The sequence below is a fragment of the Phyllobates terribilis genome, unplaced genomic scaffold (assembly GCF_046119375.1).
Source record: "Phyllobates terribilis strain yellow unplaced genomic scaffold, ASM4611937v1 Scaffold_666__1_contigs__length_856752, whole genome shotgun sequence".
Lineage (NCBI taxonomy): Eukaryota > Metazoa > Chordata > Amphibia > Anura > Dendrobatidae > Phyllobates > Phyllobates terribilis.
The window spans coordinates 769,778-793,744 of record NW_027363426.1 but is presented as its reverse complement, the minus strand read 5'-3'; the positions used below and the strand labels follow the sequence as shown (position 1 = coordinate 793,744).

The window sequence follows — 23,967 nt, the reverse complement described above, 5'->3', positions numbered from 1 at the left end:
GTCCTTTGCATGTGTGGATGTAACCTCCTTGTCAATGAGCGGCCACATTTATCTGTGAATTCATACGAGTATCTTCACATGCGATCTTGGTATTTTATACACGTTTCATCTATTAATGACCTTCGCTCCTTTCTTTTTCCAATCAGACCGTTTTTATTGAACAAAACAAAGAATTACCAACATTTTGCTTTTCTTATAGAAACATTGTGAGAAAAACAATAAAAAGAAAGAAAAACCAGTAACAATACGACAACCGGTTTACAATGATATAAATCCCAATATCGCTCTATAGTACAAGGTTTTGGAATAGTAATTTTACATTTGTACATAATTATCTGAAATATTCCTGACTGATTATTTTTTTCCCTATTGGGACATCAAAAGAAAAAGAATATATCTAAGAAGGGACAATTATATGGACTGAGACAATTATTATTCGCTGACACCTTGGGTATAAGGATATAAATTCCTGGTTTACTGTAAGGAAATGGACAAACGGTCCAGTATAGTATTTCTGAGGTTTAAATGGTAAGGCAGTTTCATCATGCTCATATTTGTGAAGGAGTCTATACACTGTGTTCCAAATTATTATGCAAATAATATTTTCTCAGATTTTCCCAAATTACCTATATGAATTGCAGTCATTGTAATTTTCCAGTAAAATAACTATTAGAGTACAATTGAAAGGTTTTTGTACAAACTGCCTATGATAACAGTATTTTTAAAAAAAAATAAAAACTCAAACTGCACTCAAAATGCATGTTCCAAATTATTATGCACAGCAGTTTTCAACCTTTTCATTTTAATAAAGAACAAAAAAATGGTCATTTTTGCAATTATAAGCATTAGCAGGTTATTACACACTGAAATCAAACAGTTTTCAACTCAAAACTTTATTCTAGGTGATGTTACATTTGCACATAGGACCCCTTGTTCGAAAGGAGCTTCTGAACTCTCTCGTCCATTGAATTTGTCAGGTTTTGGATGGTTTCTGCTTCAATTATTTTGCATGAGGACAGAATACCCTCCCAGAGCTGTTGCTTAGATGTGAACGGCCTCCCATCATAGACACTCCTTTTGATGATGCTCCAGAGGTTCTCAATGGGGTTGAGGTCAGGGGAGCATGGGGGCCACACCATAAGTTTGTCCCCTTTTATGCCCACTCCATCCATCTGGACCATCGAACTGTTTTGTTCACCGATGAGTGCTGTGCAACGCTTGATGGTCCAGATGGATAGAGTGGAGGATGGCTGGTTGATGGACACCCCATGCAAACACGGCTACGGCGCCAACAAGGAGGAGGTGGAGTAATGTTTTGGGCTGGAATCATGGGGAGAGAGATTGTCGGCCCCTTTAGGATCCCTGAAGGGGTAAAGATGAACTCCATAATGTATGTTGAGTTTCTCAAACAGCACTTCCTGCCATGGTTCAAGAAGAAGAACCGTGCATTCCGCAGCAAGATCATTTTCATGCATGATAATGCCCCGTCTCATGCTGCACATAACACATCTGCATATCTGGCTGCTATGGGCATAAAAGGGGACAAACTTATGGTGTGACCCCCATGCTCCCCTGACCTCAACCCCATTGAGAACCTCTGGAGCATCATCAAAAGGAGTGTCTATGATGGCGGGAGGCAGTTCACATCTAAGCAACAGCTCTGGGAAGGTATTCTGTCCTCATGCAAAACAATTAAAGCAGAAACCATCCAAAACCTGACAAATTCAATTGAGTGTTTTATTTTTTTTAAAAATATACTGTTATCATAGGCAGTTTGTACAAAAACCTTTCAATTGTACTCTAATAGTTATTTGACTGGAAAATTACAATGACTGCACTTCATATAGGCAATTTGGGAAAATCTGAGAAAATATTATTTGCATAATAATTTGGAACACAGTGTAGTCTCAAGAAGGTCTGAGACACAGAGTGAGTCTTTCAGCAGATAATCATTTAAGTTCCCACAGTTGAAGCCTTGGTGGAGTCAGGTATAGTCAGATAACAATATACAGGAGCATGATCTGACCATATAGCAGTCCCTATCAGAGATGTAGGTTGCCATGTAAGCAAGTGATGGCAATTTAATGAAAAGTCTCTATGGCAATGCATATTGAGTATAGGAGAATAATACGTATAATCCTTTAGATCTGGATGTTGTATCTTCCATACATCGACCAGTTGAAAAGACCGGAGCAGGTTTAGCAAAGCTTTTGGGTGATTTCGATTGGTGACTCCAGCCCAGGAACGTCTCTAAAGAAGGATCCAAGACAAAATGAAAGTCACCTTCAATGATGATAAGGTCCTACAGAAAATGCTTTAGTTTGTTTAAGTATTGACATCATGTCTTAATTAGGTCACAATTAGGGAGACAGAAGTTTGCCAAAGTCAAAATGTTGGAATAGATGGAGATCTTAAACCCATACACCCTCTCAGTGTCAGACAGTGTTTCTACAATAGTATGCGGCAGTGATCTGTGTCGGCCTATACTCTGCACCTTAGACTTCAAAACAGCATTTGTACTGTGACGCCAAGATGAATAATATCTGTTAGTAAACAGGGTACAGTATATGATCGCCTCTAAAGTGGGTCTCCTGAAGAAGGAGAAAATGAACGTGTTGTTTATTCATATGATAAAACACTTGAGCTCCTTTCTCTCGAACATTAAGTCCTCTGACATTCAATGAACGAGTTTTGAGTTGTGTTGTGTTGTATATGAAAAAAAAGGAGGAGGAGAGAAAGATTAAGAGCAAAGAGGAGGTATAGATGGTAGAGAGTAACGTCTACCTCTCAGTGGCCAAGAGGTATAGATTATGAATATATCGAACACCAGGAAATTACGAAACAAGCAGATCCCAATGCAAGTCCCTAACTGAGGGTTGTCTTTACAGGCGTAAGTCAAACCTTTAGTCCTAGGGTTCCTACTAGGGGGAACCATAGAATATATAGCGAGCAAAGTAATACGGCCTGATATTACAGTAATATAATGTGAACTCAAATTAAATGGCGTTCTAAGATATGAACTGAAACATTCTGTATAGTGGAAGAGTGGCACCTAAAACTCTATTTAGATATATCTTATTATATTCTGAAAGAAATAAGTACGCATCTGCAAACTGTCTCTCTCATCAGGGAAAAGAAGATTCATTTCAGGAGCTCATATGATTGGCAGGTTCCTTTTCCGTCTGGGTGCATCACCATTAAATTCCTGATCCATTGAAAGCCTTCTGTGAGGTGCCGAAACTCTGTGGCAATGGTGGAGAAGGTGGCCAGTCAGATATATGAATTCTGGGAATGTCCAGGACATCACAGAATGGTCTCATGTCGCTTTGATCTTTCAAAGTATACAATGTACCATTTTTTTCGGACTTGCAGCTGGAATGGGTACCACAGGAGTACATCAGACCATTTTCCTAGAGAGTATCAAGTAGTGGTTTCAATACCCTTCTTTGAGCAAGTGCCATTCAGGATAGATCTGTGAGCAATTGTATGCGTTTTCCATTGAAATCACCAGGACCCAAATCCCCTGCTTTCCTCACAACGGCCTCTTTTACATTGAAAAAATGTATGTGACCGATAATGTCCCTTGGACGCTCAGGATCTGGGCCATGATTGCCTAATGTACGGTGCGCCCTGTCGATCTCCAGCTCCTTATCAATAGGGTCACCAAGGATATAATTGAACAATGTCCACAGTGTTGGCATAATCGCTTGTGCATTGATGATTTCAGGATATTATTGTGATTTTCTTGGTCATCAATGATATTAAAGAGACTGTTTATTTGCTGGCTGTGAAGATCCAGTGTTTGTTTCTGAGCATTTTGATGGCCACAACTTGTACGACATCATCCTCTTATCTCTGTACCTTGTCAGTAAGCTGTGATAGGCTAGAAGTGAGGGGACGTATTTCAGTTTTGTACGTGGTCTTCAGCCTTTGTATATATTGCTCTATCTCTTGTTTACTAGGGATAGACGGAATATGAAATACAAATCAATTATGGCTTTCCCCATATTAAAATCCCTGTGGCTGGGGGAGTATATTTCCCTGTGCAGCAAGCACTGCTCAGTATGTGGGCTTTGGTGAGAATACAGGGAGATTTGTGGAGATGTTTTCTTGTGAGGCCTACATTAAGAGAGAGGTTGGTGCAGGACTTACAGGCTTGAGCTATCTGGCATCATGAGGGTTAATACTGCTTCTTTTTCCAAGCTGAGATGAAGCAGTAATGGTTCCAGAGCAGGATGATAAGACTTTCGATAAGAAACACTGCATACCAGACATGCTGACGGAGGTGGAGGACCTCAGATTAACCTCAGATCTCTCGTCTTTCTTTCCCATATCGGACGTCCTGTTTAAGGCTGGAAATTGCTTATAATTCCCCCAGGAACACGGTCTGAAGAGAGTGCTCTCATTGCTATGTCCAGGCCATGTCTTTCCTGTTGATTTTCAATACGTACAGTACGAAGGCGGTGTTGATTGGGAGCAGGATTGTGTGATGTAATAACCTTATGTGAGCCCCAGAAACGCGAGTTGTGACACCAATGGAACGGCGCCACAACGGGAGGTGCGTATGAGTGTTTTTATTTTAAAAAGGCCAAACATGAGGAATGAGAAGGAGTTGTACCAATAGAAGTGGAAAACCTCTTTAAGAAGATACAATTTTTGGTTAGAATTTAAATAGGCTTCTCCCCTGTGTGACTTCTCTGAAGTTTATTAAGAGTTGATTTCTGAGTAAAACATTTCCCACATTAAGAACATGAAAATGGCTTCTCACCTGTGTGAGTACTTTGGTGACTAAGAAGTGAGTATTTCTTCACAAAACATTTTCCACATTCTGAACAGGAAAAAGGCTTCTCCCCTGTGTGGGTTCTCTGGTGTATAACAACATCTGATTTCTGGTTAAAACATTTGCCACATTCTGAACAGGAAAAAAGCTTCTCCCCTGTGTGAATTCTCTGGTGCTTAACCAGATTTGATTTCTGGCTAAAACATTTTCCACATTCTGAACAGGAAAAAGGTTTCTCCCCTGTGTGAGTTCTCTGGTGCTTACCCAAATCTGATTTCTGTTTAAAACATTTTCCACATTCTGAACAGGAAAAAGGCTTCTCCACTGTGTGAGTTCTCTGGTGATTGACCAAATCTGAATTCTGGTTAAAACATTTCCCACACTCTGAACATGAAAAAGGCTTCTCCCCTGTGTGGGTTCTCTGGTGGCTATCAAGAATCGCTTTACGGTTAAAACATTTACCACATTCTGAACAGGAAAAAGGCTTCTCCCCTGTGTGAGTTCTCTGGTGATTGACCAAATCTGATTTCTGGTTAAAACATTTCTCACATTCAAAACAGGAAAAAGGCTTCTCCCCTGTGTGAGTTCTCTGATGTCTGATAAAACTTGATTTTAATGTAAAACATTTTCCACATTCTGAACAAGAAAGTGGCTTCTCTCCTGTGTGGGTTTTCTGGTGGTTATCAAGATGCACTTTCTGGTTAAAACATTTCCCACATTCTGAGCATGAAAAAGGCTTCTCCCCTGTGTGAGTTCTCTGGTGGCTATCAAGAATCTCTTTACGGTTAAAACATTTCCCACATTCTGAACAGGAAAAAGGTTTCTCCCCTGTGTGAGTTCTCTGGTGCTTAACCAAACCTGATTTCTGGTTAAAACATTTTCCACATTCTGAACAGGAAAAAGGCTTCTCCCCTGTGTGAGTTCTCTGGTGGCTATCAAGAATTGCTTTACGGTTAAAACATTTCCCACATTCTGAACAGGAAAAAGGCTTCTCCCCTGTGTGAATTCTCTGGTGCTTAAGCAAATCTGATTTATGGTTAAAACATTTTCCACATTCTGAACAGGAAAAAGGCTTCTCCCCTGTGTGAGTTCTCTGGTGATTGACCAAATCAAATTTCTGTTTAAAACATTTCCCACATTCTGAACAGGAAAAAGGCTTCTCCCCTGTGTGAGTTCTCTGGTGCTTAAGCAAATCTGATTTCTGGTTAAAACATTTCCCACATTCTGAACAGGAAAAAGGCCTCTCCCCTGTGTGAGTTCTCTGGTGATAGACCAAATCTAATTTCTGGTTAAAACATTTTCCACATTCTGAACATGAAAAAGGCTTCTCCCCTGTGTGGGTTCTCTGGTGGCTATCAAGAATCGCTTTACGGTTAAAACATTTCCCACATTCTGAACAGGAAAAAGGCTTCTCCCCTGTGTGAGTTCTCTGGTGATTGACCAAATCTGATTTCTGGTTAAAACATTTCTCACATTCAAAACAGGAAAAAGGCTTCTCCCCTGTGTGAGTTCTCTGATGTCTGATAAAACTTGATTTCAATGTAAAACATTTTCCACATTCTGAACAAGTAAATGGCTTCTCTCCTTTGTGGGTTTTCTGGTGGTTATCAAGATGCGCTTTCTGGTTAAAACATTTCCCACATTCTGAGCATGAAAAAGGCGTCTCCCCTGTGTGAGTTCTCTGATGTCTGATAAACCTTGATTTCTCTGTAAAACATTTTCCACATTCTGAACAAGAAAATGGCTTCTTCTTTGTGTGACTTCTCTGGTGATTAACAAGATTTGATTTCTGATTAAAACATTTCCCACACTTGAAACAAAAAAATCTTTTCTCCGCTGTGTGAATGTTTTGATGTATAAGAAAACTATTTCCATATTCTGAACGTGAAAATGGCTTCTTTTCATTAGGAGTAGTTCGTTTTTTAATGCTTATTTTGTGTCTTTGATTTCCCTTAGTAGTCGGTAATGAATCAGAAGACAGGATCTGTTTCAAAGGATCAGTTGAAAGATCTTTGCTGTGAAGGGATGATGGTAAATCTGGAGTAATGGCATTCACTTCAATTGTATTCTGTGAGATCTCAAGATCGTCTGATTTAAAAATTGTAGATGTCAGCTGTCCGTCTGATCTCCTGGTACAGTCATCTGCCAAGAATAAAACCAATTATTATTTTTGAATAAAATATTCTTGAATTATATATTTTTTAACATTTCTACTTAAACTGTAAAATAGCAACTCATGTAAAAAATATTGAATTATTCACCAAGAAAATTACAGTTCACAGTGTAATAGAAAACTTCATAGCAAGACCCAGTAGAGCGTGATGTTCAACTGTTTGTTCATTCAGTCTCCCAAATATGGAATAAAAAGCCAAACAATGTTATATAGGCAAAAATAATACCAATAAAAATTTCTACTCATCTCACAAAAAACAAGTCCCCACTCAGGTCCATCATTTGTCAGTGGAAAAACAGAGTTTTTCACATGATTAGTGGCTCAAAGGCTCTTGAAAAGCAACGTTGTTTCTAAAAACCAATCCAGCAATATTCGCTCTCCCAAAGTCAAATCTCCCCCTCTCTTCTGAGCCTTGCAGGGTGCCTTGGCATTACTATAGCGAAAAGAACCCACTTAATTTACAGTGTGTGTCTCCTGGAGCACAATCTGGGCACTATGTGTTGGGCAATAAAATGGCATATTTGTAATTTTCACTTTGAAACATCTACTGTGTGCTAATTTTCGGAAAGTGACTGTGGAGTCAAAGTAGTGACAACTTCTTAAGATTAATTCATTGAGGGTCATAATTTTCAAAATGGAGTCAATATATGGGAATTTCTACTGCTCTGATTTTCTGACATTTTGTATGGTGTGGTGTGTCCCATATCCTCTGAGACCTGCTCCTGCGACGTCTGCTTCTGTCACCAGGTGCTGTCCTATTTATTCTGCAGGCGGCGCTGGTGATTGAGAAGACGTCGGGACCAAAAGTTCTGGGCGGCACAGGCTCTGTCCAGCCACTTAGATTAGTTTGCATGGAGCCAGTAGTACCATCCAGTCTGGCGGTATGGGTGTGTGTGCTGTTCAGCTGAAGTAATCTGCTCCCTACTTCTGGCAATTGGAAAGCACCGCACCCTACTAAAGCTGGAAGCATATTGCCGGAAGCTGCCAGATCCAGCCTTGTTCTCCTCTGGTTCAGGCCTCTGTGATCAGCTCCCGGCTTGTGCATTTGGTTCCTGTTGTGACCTCGGCCCGTTTACTGACTATTTTTGCGTATTCTGATTTTGTACTTTCTCTGCCCTCCTGGTTATGGCTACCGGACTATTCTTCTTCCCATATCACAGAACAGAACAGCAAGTAACACTATGGCCCAAGCCTAGGAGTATCTGCGTAAGTCCAGATCCATAAGGAAGGATTAAAGGGTAATGGGCAAAACTGTGACTATAGATAATAACACTGACTGAAATGATCAAGCTGAACAGTCTTCTTCAGTAAAAAAAACCTTTAGTCTGTAACTGTAACTACTAGGTAGTTAAAGACTCACATAGGTGAGGCAGGCCGATCCAACGCCAAATAAACTATCATACAGAATGAACATGTAAAAAAAATATAACAATAAAAATATGTGTTACATCCCCAACACCAATGTATGTACGAAGGGAGAAATCCAACACTAAACCGGAGATGCACTCATTTATGGTGGACCATTGGAGCCACTAGGAGTCCTGACCATAAGAGTAGAGAAAGTATTAGTGCCCCCATTTCAGGAGAGATTGTGCAGGAATCTGAATTCTTTAGGATTGAAAACATAATGTAATTTATGACGTTGAGTGAATCCATGAAACCAGGGCTCGAGCCATGCCACCACATCTCCTGCAGGCGTGAATAGATGTATATTACAGCCATCAGCCACGCACAGCTTAGAGACATATCATGGCACAGGTGTAATGTTATTTATGTAGTTTTATCCCAATCCTGCTTGAAGTTATTCAGTTTTAAAAGAAATTAAAAAGTCAGAATAAAGGGAAACTTTGTACAGAAATTCACAATTGGCCCTCACTGCACATTTAATATTGTCGATCATAAAAGTGAAGTTTGGCCAGAAAGACTGGACCTGGTCTTGTAGGGACCATATGAGCACATTCAGCAGCACAGAAGGGAGAGAAGGTAGATTCATCTAATAAGATATCAGGGATCTAGGAAGCCAACAGCATCATTACCCTCCTCTTTCTCTTACAGGCCCATCAGAATATTTTCCTTCAAGTGATTTTCTCACTTGTCAGCACATTCTACGTACGCTGTCATTTGGCTTTGTAGTTTACAGATCTGGGAATGTAACGGTCAGCGTCTACTAATCCCAGGGGGTAGGTGGATCCCCAGGTTGCAAGTTCTCTAGAAAAGGAGTTTTCAATGCCCAAATTCATTTGAACAGTTTTGGGTGGAGAAGAATGTTGTGGTCTAGAGGTAAAATGGTGATCACTCGAATGTGATATGGCCGGACAACACCACCGATAAAGCAGCCACAGCCGGTGACTGAGAAGAATCTGTGACTTCTCTGCATTTAGTGGTCACTACTCACCTGGGTAGTCATATGTAGCAATCTCCTCTTTACACTGCTCATCACCCCTCACATATGTCTCTGTAGTATTAATATGGGTCAGATCTTCACCCTGAAACAAATATTATAAAAGTCACAGACAGATGGAGAAGTCCCATCTATGATCAGCTCTAATCCTGTCATCTCCACCGTTCTCATTACACAAGTATAAAATATATAATACTGGTGGATAAAACAAGACTGAGCACAAGACCTTCACAGCCGTCTACACATCATAGGGGAGATCTCATGACACCTTCTCTCCATCTACCTGATGATCCTGAGGAACATTGGGATCTTCTTGTTTACAGTCCTGTGGAAGAAGAGGACGGGGACATCTCTCTGGTGTTGTCCTCTTACTGGATGAATCTGGAGGAAACACATACAGGACTGAATTCATTCTTTACATACAGATAATTATAGGCCGTGTGTATTTAGTCCTATTACCTGGTGATGTGAGGGGCTGGGGAACCTCCATCATGATGTCCTTGTACAGATATTTCTGTCCTTCTAAATACTCCCACTCCTCCATGGAGAAATAGACGGCGACATCCTGACACCTTATAGGAAACTGACACATACAATGATACCGTCATCCCCCGATCCCTCCATAGCATTACTGTATAATGTCCCAGCATTTCCAGCAGTGTCACCTCTCCAGTCAGCAGCTCAATCATCTTGTAGGTGAGTTCTAGGATCTTCTGGTCATTGATGTCCTCATGTATCAGGTGGTGAGGTGGAAGCTCCGTGATTGGGCTCAGGGGTCTTCCCCATCCCTCAGACACAGGGTCCTGACAGCACTCACTAGAGGTCTTCTTCACTACTGTGTAATCCTGGTTATGGAGAGACACATTAATAAATCTCACTACAGACATTTCCAGAGTCCTCACCTCTCCAGTTCTGTCCATCTGTTATTCCCATAGATAAGAATGATGTAATGTGACGTCATCAGAATCTCTCACCTCTCCAGTAAGCCGGAAGAGGATCTCTAGGGTGAGGTGCATTATCCGCTCCGCCATCTTGTCTCTATCCATATCCATCCTTGATAGGTGATTCAGAAAAATTCTCTTATATAGAAGATCTTCACTGAGAGGATCTGATATTGTAGAGACCTGAATGAGAAGATGATGAGCCGATATAACATCATAAAGAATTCTGTGTAATAATACAATTACTGGAGACAATACGGGAAATATATCAGGAGATAGAATGTGTAGATGTTGTGTTCTCTAGTTTTTATGGACTGGAACATAAGTTGAATTGCTGACTTAGACATCTCCTCCATACTTCCAATCACTGGCTAAGTTGGCCACTGCTTCAGTAAGAATCACCCAGAAACCCAAGCAGCAATGGTATTTTTATTATTTTACAACATTCTGCTTTTGTCCCTGACGTAGTAATAAAACCTTTATATTTTAGGCCCCAGACAACAAGCAGTTTCTTCCTCGGAGTCGGCAGCTGAATACGTTTCTTATAGACTCATCTTCCATAACGCTAATTCTCGTCATATACATTACACATGGCATGAGAAATAACAACTTCATGATGAGGACGACATCTTCATCTTCTAATACGGCTCTAGAAACAGATATGGCCAGAGTCCGTCACTGACTACATCATCACCGACCGTCTGTATGAATGTTTCCCATCTTTCCCAGGTTGTAATCTTTTATCACGTTAGATCTCATTTATAAGAGCGTGTGTGTAAGAACAAGACAGTTATTTGATGCTAATGTCTCCATGTACAGTGGTTTTTTCCTGGATATTATGTTTCCTTTAGCATTTTCCTGTAGGCTTCCATATATCACATGAAAAACACCAAAAAAAGAAAACCAAGTGTTAAAACATAAAATAAAATTGGGGATGGCGGCACTGTGGGAACATTATACTGTATGTGGGGGGATGGTGGTAATTTGGGAATATTATATTGTATGTGGGGAGATGGTGGGACTGTGACAACATTATACTGTATGTGGGAAGATTGCAGAACTGTGAGAACATTATACTGTATGTGGGGGGATGGCGGTACTGTGGGAACATTATACTGTATGTAGGAAGATGGCGGTACTGTGGGAACATTATACAGTATGTGGGAAGATGGCGGTACTGTGAGAACATTATACAGTATGTGGGAAGATGGCGGTACTGTGAGAACATTATACAGTGTGGGGAAATAGAGTCACTATGAAAGCATTATAGTGAGAGGCTTAATGACGGCAGTGGCTCCTGCGACCGACCCCTACTTCAGCTGGATGTGTTCTTGGACTGACATTAAGCTGAAGTGCCACAATACACGCTGCTGACCAATCAGAGGCCAGCAGCTGACATCGGCATGTACGCCATTAGGGGGCGCATGGAAGTAACATCATGCTCTCCTGTCGCTTGCAGCTGAAGTCAGCGGCAGCTCCAGAAAAAAGACACCGAGCGGCGAGGGAGCAGAGGGAAGGTGAGTACAATGTTTTGTTTTCTTTAAATCAGCGAGTACACGGTGCCCTTGGCCATAATACTACATGTAAGAGTGTGGGCTGTGCATTATACTACATGTACGGACTATTGGCTGTGCATTATACTACATGTAAGAGTGTGGGCTGTGCATTATACTACATGTATGAGTATGGGCTGTGCATTATACTACATGTACGGACTATTGGCTGTGCATTATACTACATGTAAGAGTGTGGGCTGTGCATTATACTACATGTAAGAGTATGGGCTGTGCATTATACTACATGGATGACTGTGGGCTGTGCATTATACAATATGTACGGACTATGGGCTGTGCATTATACTGCATGTACGAACCATGGGCTGTGTATTATGCTACTTGTACGGACCATGGGCTGTGCATTATGCTACATTTATGGACTATGGGCTGTGCATTATACTACATGTATGGACTATGGGCTGTGCATTATACTGCATGTATGGACTATGGGCTGTGAATTATACAACCCCTGGCAAAAATTATGGAATCACCGGGCTCGGAGGATGTTCATTCAGTTGTTTAGATTTGTGCCATGTCTGTGATCAGCTTTTTTTCAACAACATTAAAGTCATTTCAAATGGCAACTCTATGGCTTTAAGAAACACTAAAAGAAATCAAGAAAAAAAATGTTGTACTCAGTAAGGGTAATTTTTTTCCAACCAAGCAGAGGGAAAAAATTATGGAATCACTCTGTAAATTTTCATTTCCAAAACTAACACCTGCATCAAATTAGATCTGCTCGGGGCGTGGCCTGGCTATGGAGGAGTGAAGTCGCAGGGTTGTTTGCTCCCGTCCCTGGCCCAGCTTCGGGGCATGCCTACCACATCAAATCGAGCCAAAATACTGCCAATGCCAGCAAAAAAGAAACGGAACATAACACAGATCAGTGTGAGTACCCAGCGGGCCTCTCCAACCAACATTACACGCTATCTGAGAAGCACTGCACCTGCTTCTCCTGCACAAGCGGGATCTAAGATGGCGTCGGCGGGCCCTGTACAGTGCTCCTCGGCTCCTGCATCGGAGCCTCTGAGCCCACGTGGTAAACGCTCCCCCACATCAAGATCAACAGACCAGGCGATACCTTCGTCGGCGGAGGACTCTCAGGCGTGGGAGAACACGGGAGGCCTCACCGTCGCAGCTACGGAGGACTCCCCCCAGTCCAAGATGGCGGACCCTGGTTTCGCGCCTCCGGGATTCAGGTGCGTGGTGGGGGATAGCTCCGTGCTCCAACCCCCGGACACTTCAGACTCAGCAGAGCTTACCTCTGCTGCAGGTCCGGACTTACAGAGACCCCAATGGTCCACTGATGACCAGAGATCCCCTGAGAGAGGCTCCTTCCCCACATTATTACGCTCTCCCTCTCCTGGCTGCTCAGAGGAGAGCCAACAGGATGATTTATCTCAGCATGAGGCAGTGTGGAGAGATCTCAAAGCTCGAATACGAGCTATCCCAACCAGGGAGGACATGGAGTCCTATATGTTCAGACTGGAGTCCTCCTACAGAGCTGAAACTGCTGCCATTAGAGGGGACATGCAAGAGTTAACAGAAAAAGTGTCTGCTGCTGAGTCACACACAGCATCCATCGCCCAACAAGTTAAATCCCATGAACAAACTTTGTCCTCCCACTCATACCAACTGGAATACCTAACAGATTTGATAGACGATATTGAGAACAGAGAAAGGCGCAATAATATTAGGATTAGAGGACTTCCAGAGACAATTGAACACCATAAATTGGATGAGACACTACGCCATTTGTTCAACTCTATTCTGGGTTGGCTCTTAGAGAGTGAGTTGGAGTTAGACAGGGCCCATAGATCCCTGGGTCCCAGACCCTCTGACATGTCAAAACATCGAGATGTGATTTGCCGGGTTCATAAATACAAAATCAAAGAAAGCATCTTAATAAAGGCCAGAAAAATGAATTCTATTCTATATCAAGATCATCCTGTACAACTCATGTCTGATCTATCACGTCACACACTTCAAAAGAGGAGGACTTTAAGACCTCTATTAGAGGTTTTGAGACAGCAGAACATATTATATTCTTGGGGTTTCCCTTTCCGCCTACAAGTCCGCCATTCTGGGGTTTTACATGTGGTACGCTGCCCTGGAGACATCCCGGCTTTTGTTAAGGGCTTGGGGATCCCCCACGTATCTATATCATCAGAGGATTGGCCAAGTCTCCCAGGAGGCCCCAAGTCGGATCTCAATCCTCAATCACAAAAAGTGACAAGAAACAAAGCCAGAGAAGAATCTAGAAGAGAGATCAATAGGAAACACGTTCCGCATCCCCCAGATTGAAACGTCTCTCACAAAAAGGACCTGTGGTCAATTCTCTAGCCCTCAGTGCTAGTCAAGCTGGTGAAAGACATTAGAATGTTATGTTCCTCTAAAATGTTGGTGAAAGACATTAGAATGTTATGTTCCTCTAAAATGTTCTCAACGTAGAATATAGTTGATATTTTGAATACCTCACGTATGTGACTGGTTATCAGTGACAAAACTGATTGTACTATGTCAATAGTATTCAGTTCTTGGGAGGTACAGATATTATCTCACAAGGTTATGTGATATATTGATTTGAGATTTAATATAGTGATAAGCAGATGTTAATCTATGACAGTTTTTGGCTGCCTTTATATCAAAGTTTTAGTACAAAAGGTTTGGCCTGTTGTTTGGGCTTGGGGGGGACGGCTCCTCGGTAGAAAGCCCATTCTCTCAAGGGGTTTACACACTGCTGGCATGTGTAAAATAGACTCATCTCCCCTCATCAGATTGTTTTCTTTATTCTAATTTTATTTTTGTTCCCCTTTTGCTTTCTCGTCCCTTTCCCCCACCCCTTTTTTTTTTTTTTTTTTCTCTCTACATATTTTGTACCTTTTTTCTTAATTTTCGTCTCCTATCTCACCCCACCCCCTTCCTCACCCTTGGTAATCATGTCATCTTTTAAAGTAGGTTCATTGAATGTAAGAGGCTTTAATGTCCCACAGAAACGTTCTCAAATTTTATACTCTATGCACAAACAAAAAGTTCAGGTTCTTATGTTACAAGAGACGCATTTTAAAATGGGGCATGTGCCTGTTCTTGGTGATAGGTATTATTCTCGATGGTTTCACAGCACTAATATGGATTCACGCTCTAAGGGTGTATCCATAGCCATACACAAATCGTTGGCTTACACTTTCATGGATTCTCTCATTGATGATCAAGGCAGATATGTGTTTTTAAAACTTAAAATAGCGGAATCAATATATACAATAGCAAATTGGTACCTCCCTAACAAAGATCAGATCCCCACGTGTAGGTCCTTTTTAACATTCCTCTCTGAATTTGCAGAAGGTATTCTGATTGCAGGTGGAGACTTTAACTTCACATGGAATCCCGCGCTAGATTCATCCTCAGGAAGGGGTGTTGTCCCTTCGAGAAGGCTCCGATCACTGAAGCGGGCCATCCATGCCCTCAGATTGACAGACGTTTGGCGAATCTTAAATCCTCAGGGTAAGGATTACACATATTTTTCTCCTGCGCATGGTTCATATAGTCGCATTGATTTCTTCCTGTTGAGTCATCACGCTCTTTCTTTAAACCCATCTGCCACAATAGGCGACATGTTGTGGTCTGATCATGCTCCAATTTTTCTATCCCTATCTATTCCTTCCTCTGTCCGACGCTCGTGGACATGGAAAATGAATGATCACCTTCTCAAGGATAGTATCTGCATGACAGAATTAAAAGATTCTATTGATTCTTTTATGCAAATTCACAAAACAGATCAGACCTCAACTCCTCTGCAATGGGAAACTCTAAAATGTGTCATGAGAGGCGTGTTGATTAAACATGGTTCAAGACTCAAAAAAGAAAGAACACAGAGGGTGAATGACCTGTTGAGACAGATACACATATTGGAGATATCGCACAAACATACATTGTCACCTAATACACTTGCAGAACTATCAAAAAAAAGGAATGATCTTAAGATCTTGTTTGAGCAAAAATATATAAGACACAGGGAGCAAACTAAAAGTTTTTTTTATGAATCGTCGGATAAATGTGGACGGGCACTCTCAAGATTGCTTCATCCTCGTTCTGCGGCAACATACGTTCCATATATCAAGAAACAGAATGGGGAGGATGCCCATAACCCTACAGAAATTATCGAGACATTTCGCTCATACTATGAGAAGTTATATAAAGGGCAATATTCTGATCTCTCTCCCTGTGACCTAACTGCCCGAATTAAAGAGTATATACAGGATACTTCTTTACCATCTTTAGATAGCCAGGTCTCTGGGGAACTGGAAAAAGACATCACGGAGGAGGAGGTCAATCTTGCTATTTAATCTACACCATCTGGTAAAAGTCCTGGCCCAGACGGATTTACCCCAGCATTCTATAAGTCCCTGAAAACTCAACTATCCCCTATTATGCATAAAACATTTAACTCACTAAATGATAAGACGTGTTTCGTCCCCCAATCAGTGGAAGCTCATATTAGTATCCTTCCTAAACAGGGTAAAGATCTTACAAATACGGCTAATTATAGACCCATATCATTAATAAACGTAGACATTAAAATACTCTCCAAAATTCTAGCAGAAAGACTGGCCCCATTGTTACCCTCCCTTATAAACACAGATCAAGTGGGATTTATTCAGGGCCGAGAGGCAAGAGATAACACCATTAAGACCATGTTGCTAATCTCCAAAGCTAAAAGCAACTCCGTACCTATGGGCCTTTTATCTGTTGATGCAGAGAAGGCCTTTGATAGGGTTCATTGGCAATTTATGAAGGAAGCACTAAGCCAAATAGGCATTGGACCACGATTTTTACAGTTGATTTTCTCCTTGTATTCAGGTCCTACTGCCAGAGTTAGGGTTAATGGAACCCTTTAAGATACAAAATGGGACTAGACAGGGGTGCCCTCTTTCCCCCCTTCTGTACATGATAGTGATGGAACACCTGGCCAACGCTATAAGGAAAAATAGTAGTATTCAAGGGGTTAAAATAGGTACAAGGACTTATAAGACAGCATTATATGCAGATGATCTCCTCCTCTATGTATCTCAACCTCAGACATCTCTTCCTTCCTTAATGAAGGAGTTTGACAGATTTGGGTTCCTGAGTAATTTCAAAGTTAATTACTCAAAATCGGAGGCATTAAACGTGTCATTGCCACAGAGAGAGGTTAAACAGGTAATGGACAACTTCCCTTTTAAGTGGAAATCGGAGGCGATAAAATACTTGGGAGTGCTCGTTTCTTCTGATTTGTCAAAAATGTATGCGCTAAACTACCAGTCTCTCTTGGACCGTACATGTAAAGATTTACTAAATTACAGTAAACTGAGAATGTCCTGGTTTGGCAAAATGAATGCCGTAAAAATGGATATACTTCCCCGTTTTTTATACATTTTTCAAACTGTCCCTATCTCTCCCCCATGCAGCTATTTCAGCAGATTACGTACAGTATTAACTAGGTTTGTGTGGGGTAAAGGTAGACCTAGGATAAGTATGCAGACTTTAAACCACCCTAAAGCAGCTGGTGGAGCTGGATTTCCGAATTTTAAAACATACTTTCAAGCCTCTGCTTTGGGTCGCCTTCTAGACTGGCACTATAATTCTTTGACAAAGGGAGTTGTTGTTCCTTTGAAGCACCTTCCCTGGCTCTTCGCCTCAGACGTTTCCTCAATTGGAGGTTTATCTGAATTGACTAGGGGTACAATCAAAATTTGGCATGCAATTATGAAAAAACACTTTTCCTCTAGTACAATCAGCCCTCTTATGCCATTATTCTCCAATCCCTCCTTCCCTCCTGGATATTTGAGGGATTCTTTCATGGGATGGAGAGCTAGGGAGGATGTTCGCCTTCTGCAGATATTCGAAAATGGTAGATTTCCGTCATTCAATACAATACGAGATAGGTATCCGTCTAGAAAACTCCAGTAGTTGGAATATCTACAGTTACAATCGTTTTTATCGTCTAGGGGGGCAGCACCCCTATTCCAGTGTACACCATCTTCCTTTGAGAGACTGTTTTTGCAGGAATCTCCTCCCAACCATGTAATATCCATGCTTTATAATTGTCTGATAGGGGTAAATATCTCAGGAAAGCTTAATTTTCAACATAAGTGGGAACAGGAATTGGGACATATCATACCCTCGTCAGACTGGGAAAAAGGTTTCTTGTTTACACACAAAATGTCAGGTACAAATTATGCGCAGGAGAAAAATTTCAAAATTATGGCAAGATGGTATCAGTATCCTGTGAAACTCCACTCCATATTTCCGGCAACTTCAGACATGTGTTGGCGATGTGGAGTGGAAAAGGGATCTATGCTCCACATTTGGTGGGAATGTAGTCAGATCAAACCTCTGTGGGAAAAAACATTCTCCAACTATAACCTAATTACTGAAAATAGGGTTGAGAATTGCTCTGAGATAGCCCTACTTTCCATCCTGCCTTCATCGATTAGATCCCAAAAAAAAGATATCTTAAGATTTTGTTTAACAGCAGCTCGTGCGGTGATTCCACGTTATTGGAAGTCACCTCAAATTCCCCCAATCTCAGAGTGGTACAATGAAATGGCTTATATCTGCTGAATGAAGCAGCTTTCTGCTGATTTCAATGATTGTGCGGATAAATTCATGAAGATCTGGAGTGTTTGGATCTTGTTCCAAGACTCGTCGGAGTTCCACGGGCTATTTGGGTAAAGACTGATGAATAGGCGAATTGGATCCGGATTGGTGCTGGAGATGATTAGTGAAATTAAAATGGAACCTTAGCTCAGACTCCCCTGCCCCGTTCCCATTCATTAAACCCTTCTCTCCTTTCCTATTTTCACTTTCTTATTACTTCTTCTCCTGCTCTCCCCTCCCCACCTTTTTTTTTTTTTTTTTCTTCCGTTTTTGTACTGTTGATATTTGATATATGTTCTTGGTTCCATTGCTGGAACATATAAAAGTAAGCTTATACTGCTGGATAAAGGTGCTTCAGTCTTATAAGAAAAATAGTAAATATGTGAATATACAATTTTCTGACCGTCGAGACTGAGCACTGGCTTCTACTGATGTTAATTTTGTATGTTTATGTCTTTTCTTATTTCAATAAAAAAGAGATTATACTAAATTAGATCTGCTTGTTAGTCTGCATCTAAAAAGGAGTGATCACACCTTGGAGAGCTGTAGCACCAAGTGGACTGACATGAATCATGGCACCAACACGAGAGATGTCAATTGAAACAAAGGAGAGGATTATCAAACTCTTAAAAGAAGGTAAATCATCATGCAATGTTGCAAAAGATGTTGGTTGTTCACAGTCAGCTGTGTCTAAAATCTGGACCAAATACAAACATGGAAAGGTTGTTAAAGGCAAACATACTGGTAGACCAAGGAAGACATCAAAGCATCAAGACCAGAAACTTAAAGCAATATGTCTCCAAAACAGGAAATGCACAACAAAACAAATGAGGAACGAATGGGAGGAAACTGGAGTCAATGTTTGTGACAGAACTGTAAGAAACAGCCTAAAGGAAAGGGGATTTACATACAGAAAAGCTAAACAAAAGCCATCATTAACACCTAAACAGAAAAAAACAAGGTTACAATGGGCTAAGGAAAAGCAATCGTGGACTGTGGATGACTGGATGAAAGTCATATTCAGTGATGAATCGCGAATCTGCATTGGGAAGGTGATGATGCTGGAACTTTTGTTTGGTGCCGTTCCAATGAGATTTATAAAGATGACTGCATGAAGAGAACATGCAAATTTCCACAGTCATTGATGATATGGGGCTGCATGTCAGGTAAAGGCACTGGGGAGATGGCTGTCATTACATCTTCAATAAATGCCCAAGTTTACATTGATATTTTGGACAGTTTTCTTACCCCATCAATTGAAAGGATGTTTGGGGATGATGACATCATTTTTCAAGATGATAATACATCCTGCCATAGAGCAAAAACGGTGAAAACATTCCTTGAAACAAGACACATAAGGTCAATGTCATGGCCTGCAAATTGTCCGGATCTCAATCCAATTGAAAATCTTTTGTGGAAGTTGAAGAAAATAGTCCATGACAAGGCTACAACCTGCAAAGCTGATCTGGCAACAGCAATCAGAGAAAGTTGGAGCCAGATTGATGAAGAGTACTGTTTGTCACTCATTAAGTCCATGCCTCAGAGACTGCAAGCTGTTATTAAAGCCAGAGGTGGTGCAACAAAATACTAGTGATGTATTGGAGTGTTCTTTTGTGTTTTGCTTTTCATGATTTCATAATTTTTTCCTCAGAATTGAGTGATTCCATAATTTTTTCCCTCTGCTTGGTCGGAAAGAAATTACCCTTACTGAGTACCACATTTTTTTTCTTGATTTCTTTTAGTGTTTCTTAAAGCCATAAAGTTGCCATTCGAAATGACTTTAGTTTTGTGCCATGTCTGTGATCTGCTTTTTTTCAACAACTGAATGAACATCCTCCGAGCCCGGTGATTCCATATTTTTTGCCAGGGGTTGTACTACATCTACGGACTAAGGGCTGTGCATTATACTACATGTACAGACTATGGGCTGTGCATTATACTACATGTACAGATTATGGGCTGTGCATTATACTACATGGATGACTATGGGCTGTGCATTATACTGTATGGAGGATTAAGGGGAGTGCATTATACTTCTGTTATGGGGCCCCATCACTTCTATGTTCGCCCCTGGTGAGTGTAATAGTTTATTTTTTTCCATACACTAAAGAACAGAGGCAGAACGGGGGACATATACTAGGTTGAGGCCCAGGATAAAGGACATACATATACAGTGGGTACGGGAAGTATTCAGACCCCTTTACATTTTTCACTCTTTTTTTTTTTCAACATCATTGTTATTTTATTTTTCAAAACATAAATACATAACATACATCTAATCTGGTGCATAGAGAGGTCAGAGTGCCCGTACGCAGACTGGGTCTATATCAACTCTATTCACATATTTAATTGGTATAACAGTACATTTTTCACTCTTTGTTTCATTGCAGCCATTTGGTAAATTCTAAAAAGTCACTTCACTTCACTTCACTTCTTCACTGAAAAAAAACAGAAATGTAGAAATTTTTGCAAATTTGTTTAAAAAGAAAAACTGAAATATCACATTATTTAGTATTCAGCATTCAGCCCCTATGCTCAGTATTGAGGAGAAGACCCCTTTTGAGCTAGTACAGCCATGAGTCTTCCTGGGAATGATGCAACAAGTTTTTCACACCTGGATTTGGGGATCCTCTGCCATTCTTCCTTGCAGATCCTCTCCAGTTCCATCAGGTTGGATGGTGAACATTGGTGGACAGCCATTTTCAGGTTTCTCCAGAGATGCTCAATTGGGTTTAGGTTAGGGCTCTGGCTGGGCCAATCAAGAATGGTCACAGAGCTGTTCTGAAGCCACTCCTTTGTTAATTTAGCTGTGTGCTTAGGGTCATTGTCTTGTTGGAAGGTGAACCTACGGCCAAGTCAGAGATCCAGAGCACTTTGGAAGAGGTTTTCATCCAGGATATCTCTGTACTTGTCCGCATTCATGTTTCCTTCAATTGCAACCAGTCGTCCTGTCCCTGCAGCTGAAAAACACCCCCATAGCATGATGCTGCCACCACCATGTTTCACTGTTGGGATTGTATTGGGCAGGTGATGAGCAGTGCCTGGTTTTCTCCACACATACCGCTTAGAATTATCACCAAAAAGTTGTATCTTCATCTCATCAGACCAGAGAATCTTATTTCTCACAGTCTGGGAGTCCTTCATGTGTTTTTGAGCAAACTCTATGCAGTCTTTCATATGTCTTGCACTGAGGAGAGTCTTCCATCGGGCCACTCTGCCATAAAGGCCCGACTGGTGGAGGGCTGCAGTGATAGATGACTTTGTGGAACTTTCTCCTATCTCCCTACTGCATTTCTGGAGCTCAGCCACAGTGATCTTGAGGTTCTTCTTTACTTCTCTCACCAAGGCTCTTCTACCACGATTGCTCAGTTTTGCTGGACGGCCAGGTCTTGGAAGATTTCTGGTGGTCTCAAACTTCTTCCATTTAGGCTGTGTGCCCACGTAGCATTTTTCAAGCGTTTTTGATGCGGAATTTCCGCAGCGTAAACGCTTGAAAAACGCTTGGTAACACGCACCCCATGGTCCCCAATGGGATTCCGCAAGTTCTATGCACATGCTGCGGATTTTTCCGCAGCGTTTATGCTGCGTTCAAAAATCCGCAGCATGTCATTTAATTTTGCGTTTCCGCAAGCAGAATTGCCTTTGTTCAATGCATAAAAAACGCAAGGCAATTCCGCATGTGGAAAACGCGTGATAAACGCGCGAAAAACGCGCGATAAACGCGTGCGGAATTCCGCATGCGTTTTTCCGGGAGAGGACTTGCATTTATGCAGCAGAAATTTTCTGCTTCATAAATGCAACGTGGGCACATAGCCTTAAGGATTATGGAGGCCACTGTGCACTTAGGAGCCTTGAGTAATGCAGAAATTCTTTTGTAACCTTGGCCAGATCTGTGCCTTGCCACAATTCTGTCTCTGAGCTCCTTGGGCAGTTCCTTTGAGTTCATGATTCTCATTAGGTCTGACAAATCAAGTCCTATCAGTTTAATTAAACACAGCTGGACTCCAATGAAGGAGTAGAACCATCTCAAGGAGGATCACAAGGAATGGACAGCATGTGACTTAAATATGAGTGTCTGAACAAAGGGTCTGAATACTTATGACCATGTGATATTTAAGTTTTTCTTTTTAATAAATTTGCAAAAATTTCTACATTTCTGTTTTTTTTAGTCAAGATGGGGTGCAGAGTGGACTTTAATGAGAAAAAAATGAACTTTTTAGAATTTACCAAATGGCTGCAATGAAACAAAGAGTGAAAAATGTAAAGGGGTCTGAATAGTTTCCGAACCCATTGTATATATCAGGACGGGGGGAGGTCGAAATCTCGCAACGGGTCCCATCAGACCCTAATAATGCCTCTGATTGTACTGTGTGGGGGGATGGCGGTACTATGGGGGCATTACACTGTGGGGGCATCATACATCCTGCATAAGGGGCATAATGGGGGCATTACACTGTGTGGGGGCATCATACATACTGTATAAGGGGCATAATGGGGGCATTACACTGTGGGGGTCCTGTACTCTGAGAACAATACGTTTCCTCCCTTCCTGTCTCCATAGTTGGGTCATATGTATCTATTACAGGAAACAGAACAGAAACCTTATGATTCTTATAAAGGGGCAACACAAGACCCCCAAAGAGCCTCTGTGCTGAAGGGGTTAATGCCCCCTGCCCCAGTAATGGGGTCTCCACATACCTCCACCTGCAGAGCCGCCACCACATATATGGCTGTTGTGTGCACAGGAGCTGTGATGAGGTCACAGGAGGGGAGGAGTCAGGGGTCACATGATCAGGGGCCTCAGTGGATGCAGGACTCTGCTGTGCTGGTTGTCATGGTGCTGGATGAGCTGAAGTTTATGTGTGGGGTCAGGAGGGGTTTACAGTGTGGATGTAGCAGAGCCGCGTGTGTACGAGGTGTGCGGAGCGGAGCCGCGCGTGTACGAGGCGTACGGAGAGGAGCCGCGCGTGTACGAGCTGTACGGAGCGGAGCCGCGCGTGTACGAGGTGTACGGAGCGGAGCCGCGCGTGTACGAGGCGTACGGAGCTGAGCCGCGCGTGTACGAGGCGTACGGAGCGGAGCCGCGCGTGTACGAGGTGTATGGAGCGGAGCCGTGTGTACGAGGTGTACAGAGCAGAGCCGCGTGTGTACGAGGCGTACGGAGCTGAGCCGCGCGTGTACGAGGCGTACGGAGCTGAGCCGCGCGTGTACGAGGCGTACGGAGCAGAGCCACGCGTGTACGAGGCGTACGGAGCGGAGCCACGCGTGTACAAGGCGTACGGAGCGGAGCCGCGTGTGTACGAGGCGTACGGAGCGGAGCCGCGCGTGTACGAGGTGTACGGAGCGGAGCCGCGCGTGTACAAGGTGTACGGAGCGGAGCCGCCTGTGTACGAGGTGTACTGAGTGTAGCCACACGTATACGAGGCCTACAGAACGGAACCACCCGTGTACGAAGTGTACGGAGCATAGCAGTGCGTGTA

General features: G+C 42.1%; 1 protein-coding gene across 1 annotated transcript; it reads right to left on the bottom strand.

The window, feature by feature from the left end:
• Positions 1-1,846: 1,846 nt before the first annotated feature.
• On the bottom strand, positions 1,847-23,242 carry LOC141235442 (uncharacterized). The gene is made up of 5 exons (XM_073668123.1): positions 23,186-23,242; positions 10,329-10,478; positions 10,020-10,199; positions 9,349-9,439; positions 1,847-6,922 (listed from the first exon to the last, which is right to left on the bottom strand). Exons 2-5 carry the CDS (start codon positions 10,404-10,406, stop codon positions 4,743-4,745), a joined length of 2,529 nt encoding a protein of 842 aa, XP_073524224.1. The 5' UTR covers positions 10,407-10,478; positions 23,186-23,242; the 3' UTR covers positions 1,847-4,742.
• Between the last annotated feature and the right edge of the window lie 725 nt (positions 23,243-23,967).

Excerpts from the sequence above, each read along its gene's own strand:
- LOC141235442 (XM_073668123.1), bottom strand. The coding sequence starts at position 10,406 with ATGGATATGGATAGAGACAAGATGGCGGAGCGGATAATGCACCTCACC. Across the intron at positions 10,200-10,328 it reads TCTTCCGGCTTACTGGAGAG|GATTACACAGTAGTGAAGAA; the intron begins GTGAGAGATTCT and ends CTCCATAACCAG. Across the intron at positions 9,440-10,019 it reads TTGAGCTGCTGACTGGAGAG|GGTGAAGATCTGACCCATAT; the intron begins GTGACACTGCTG and ends TATTTGTTTCAG.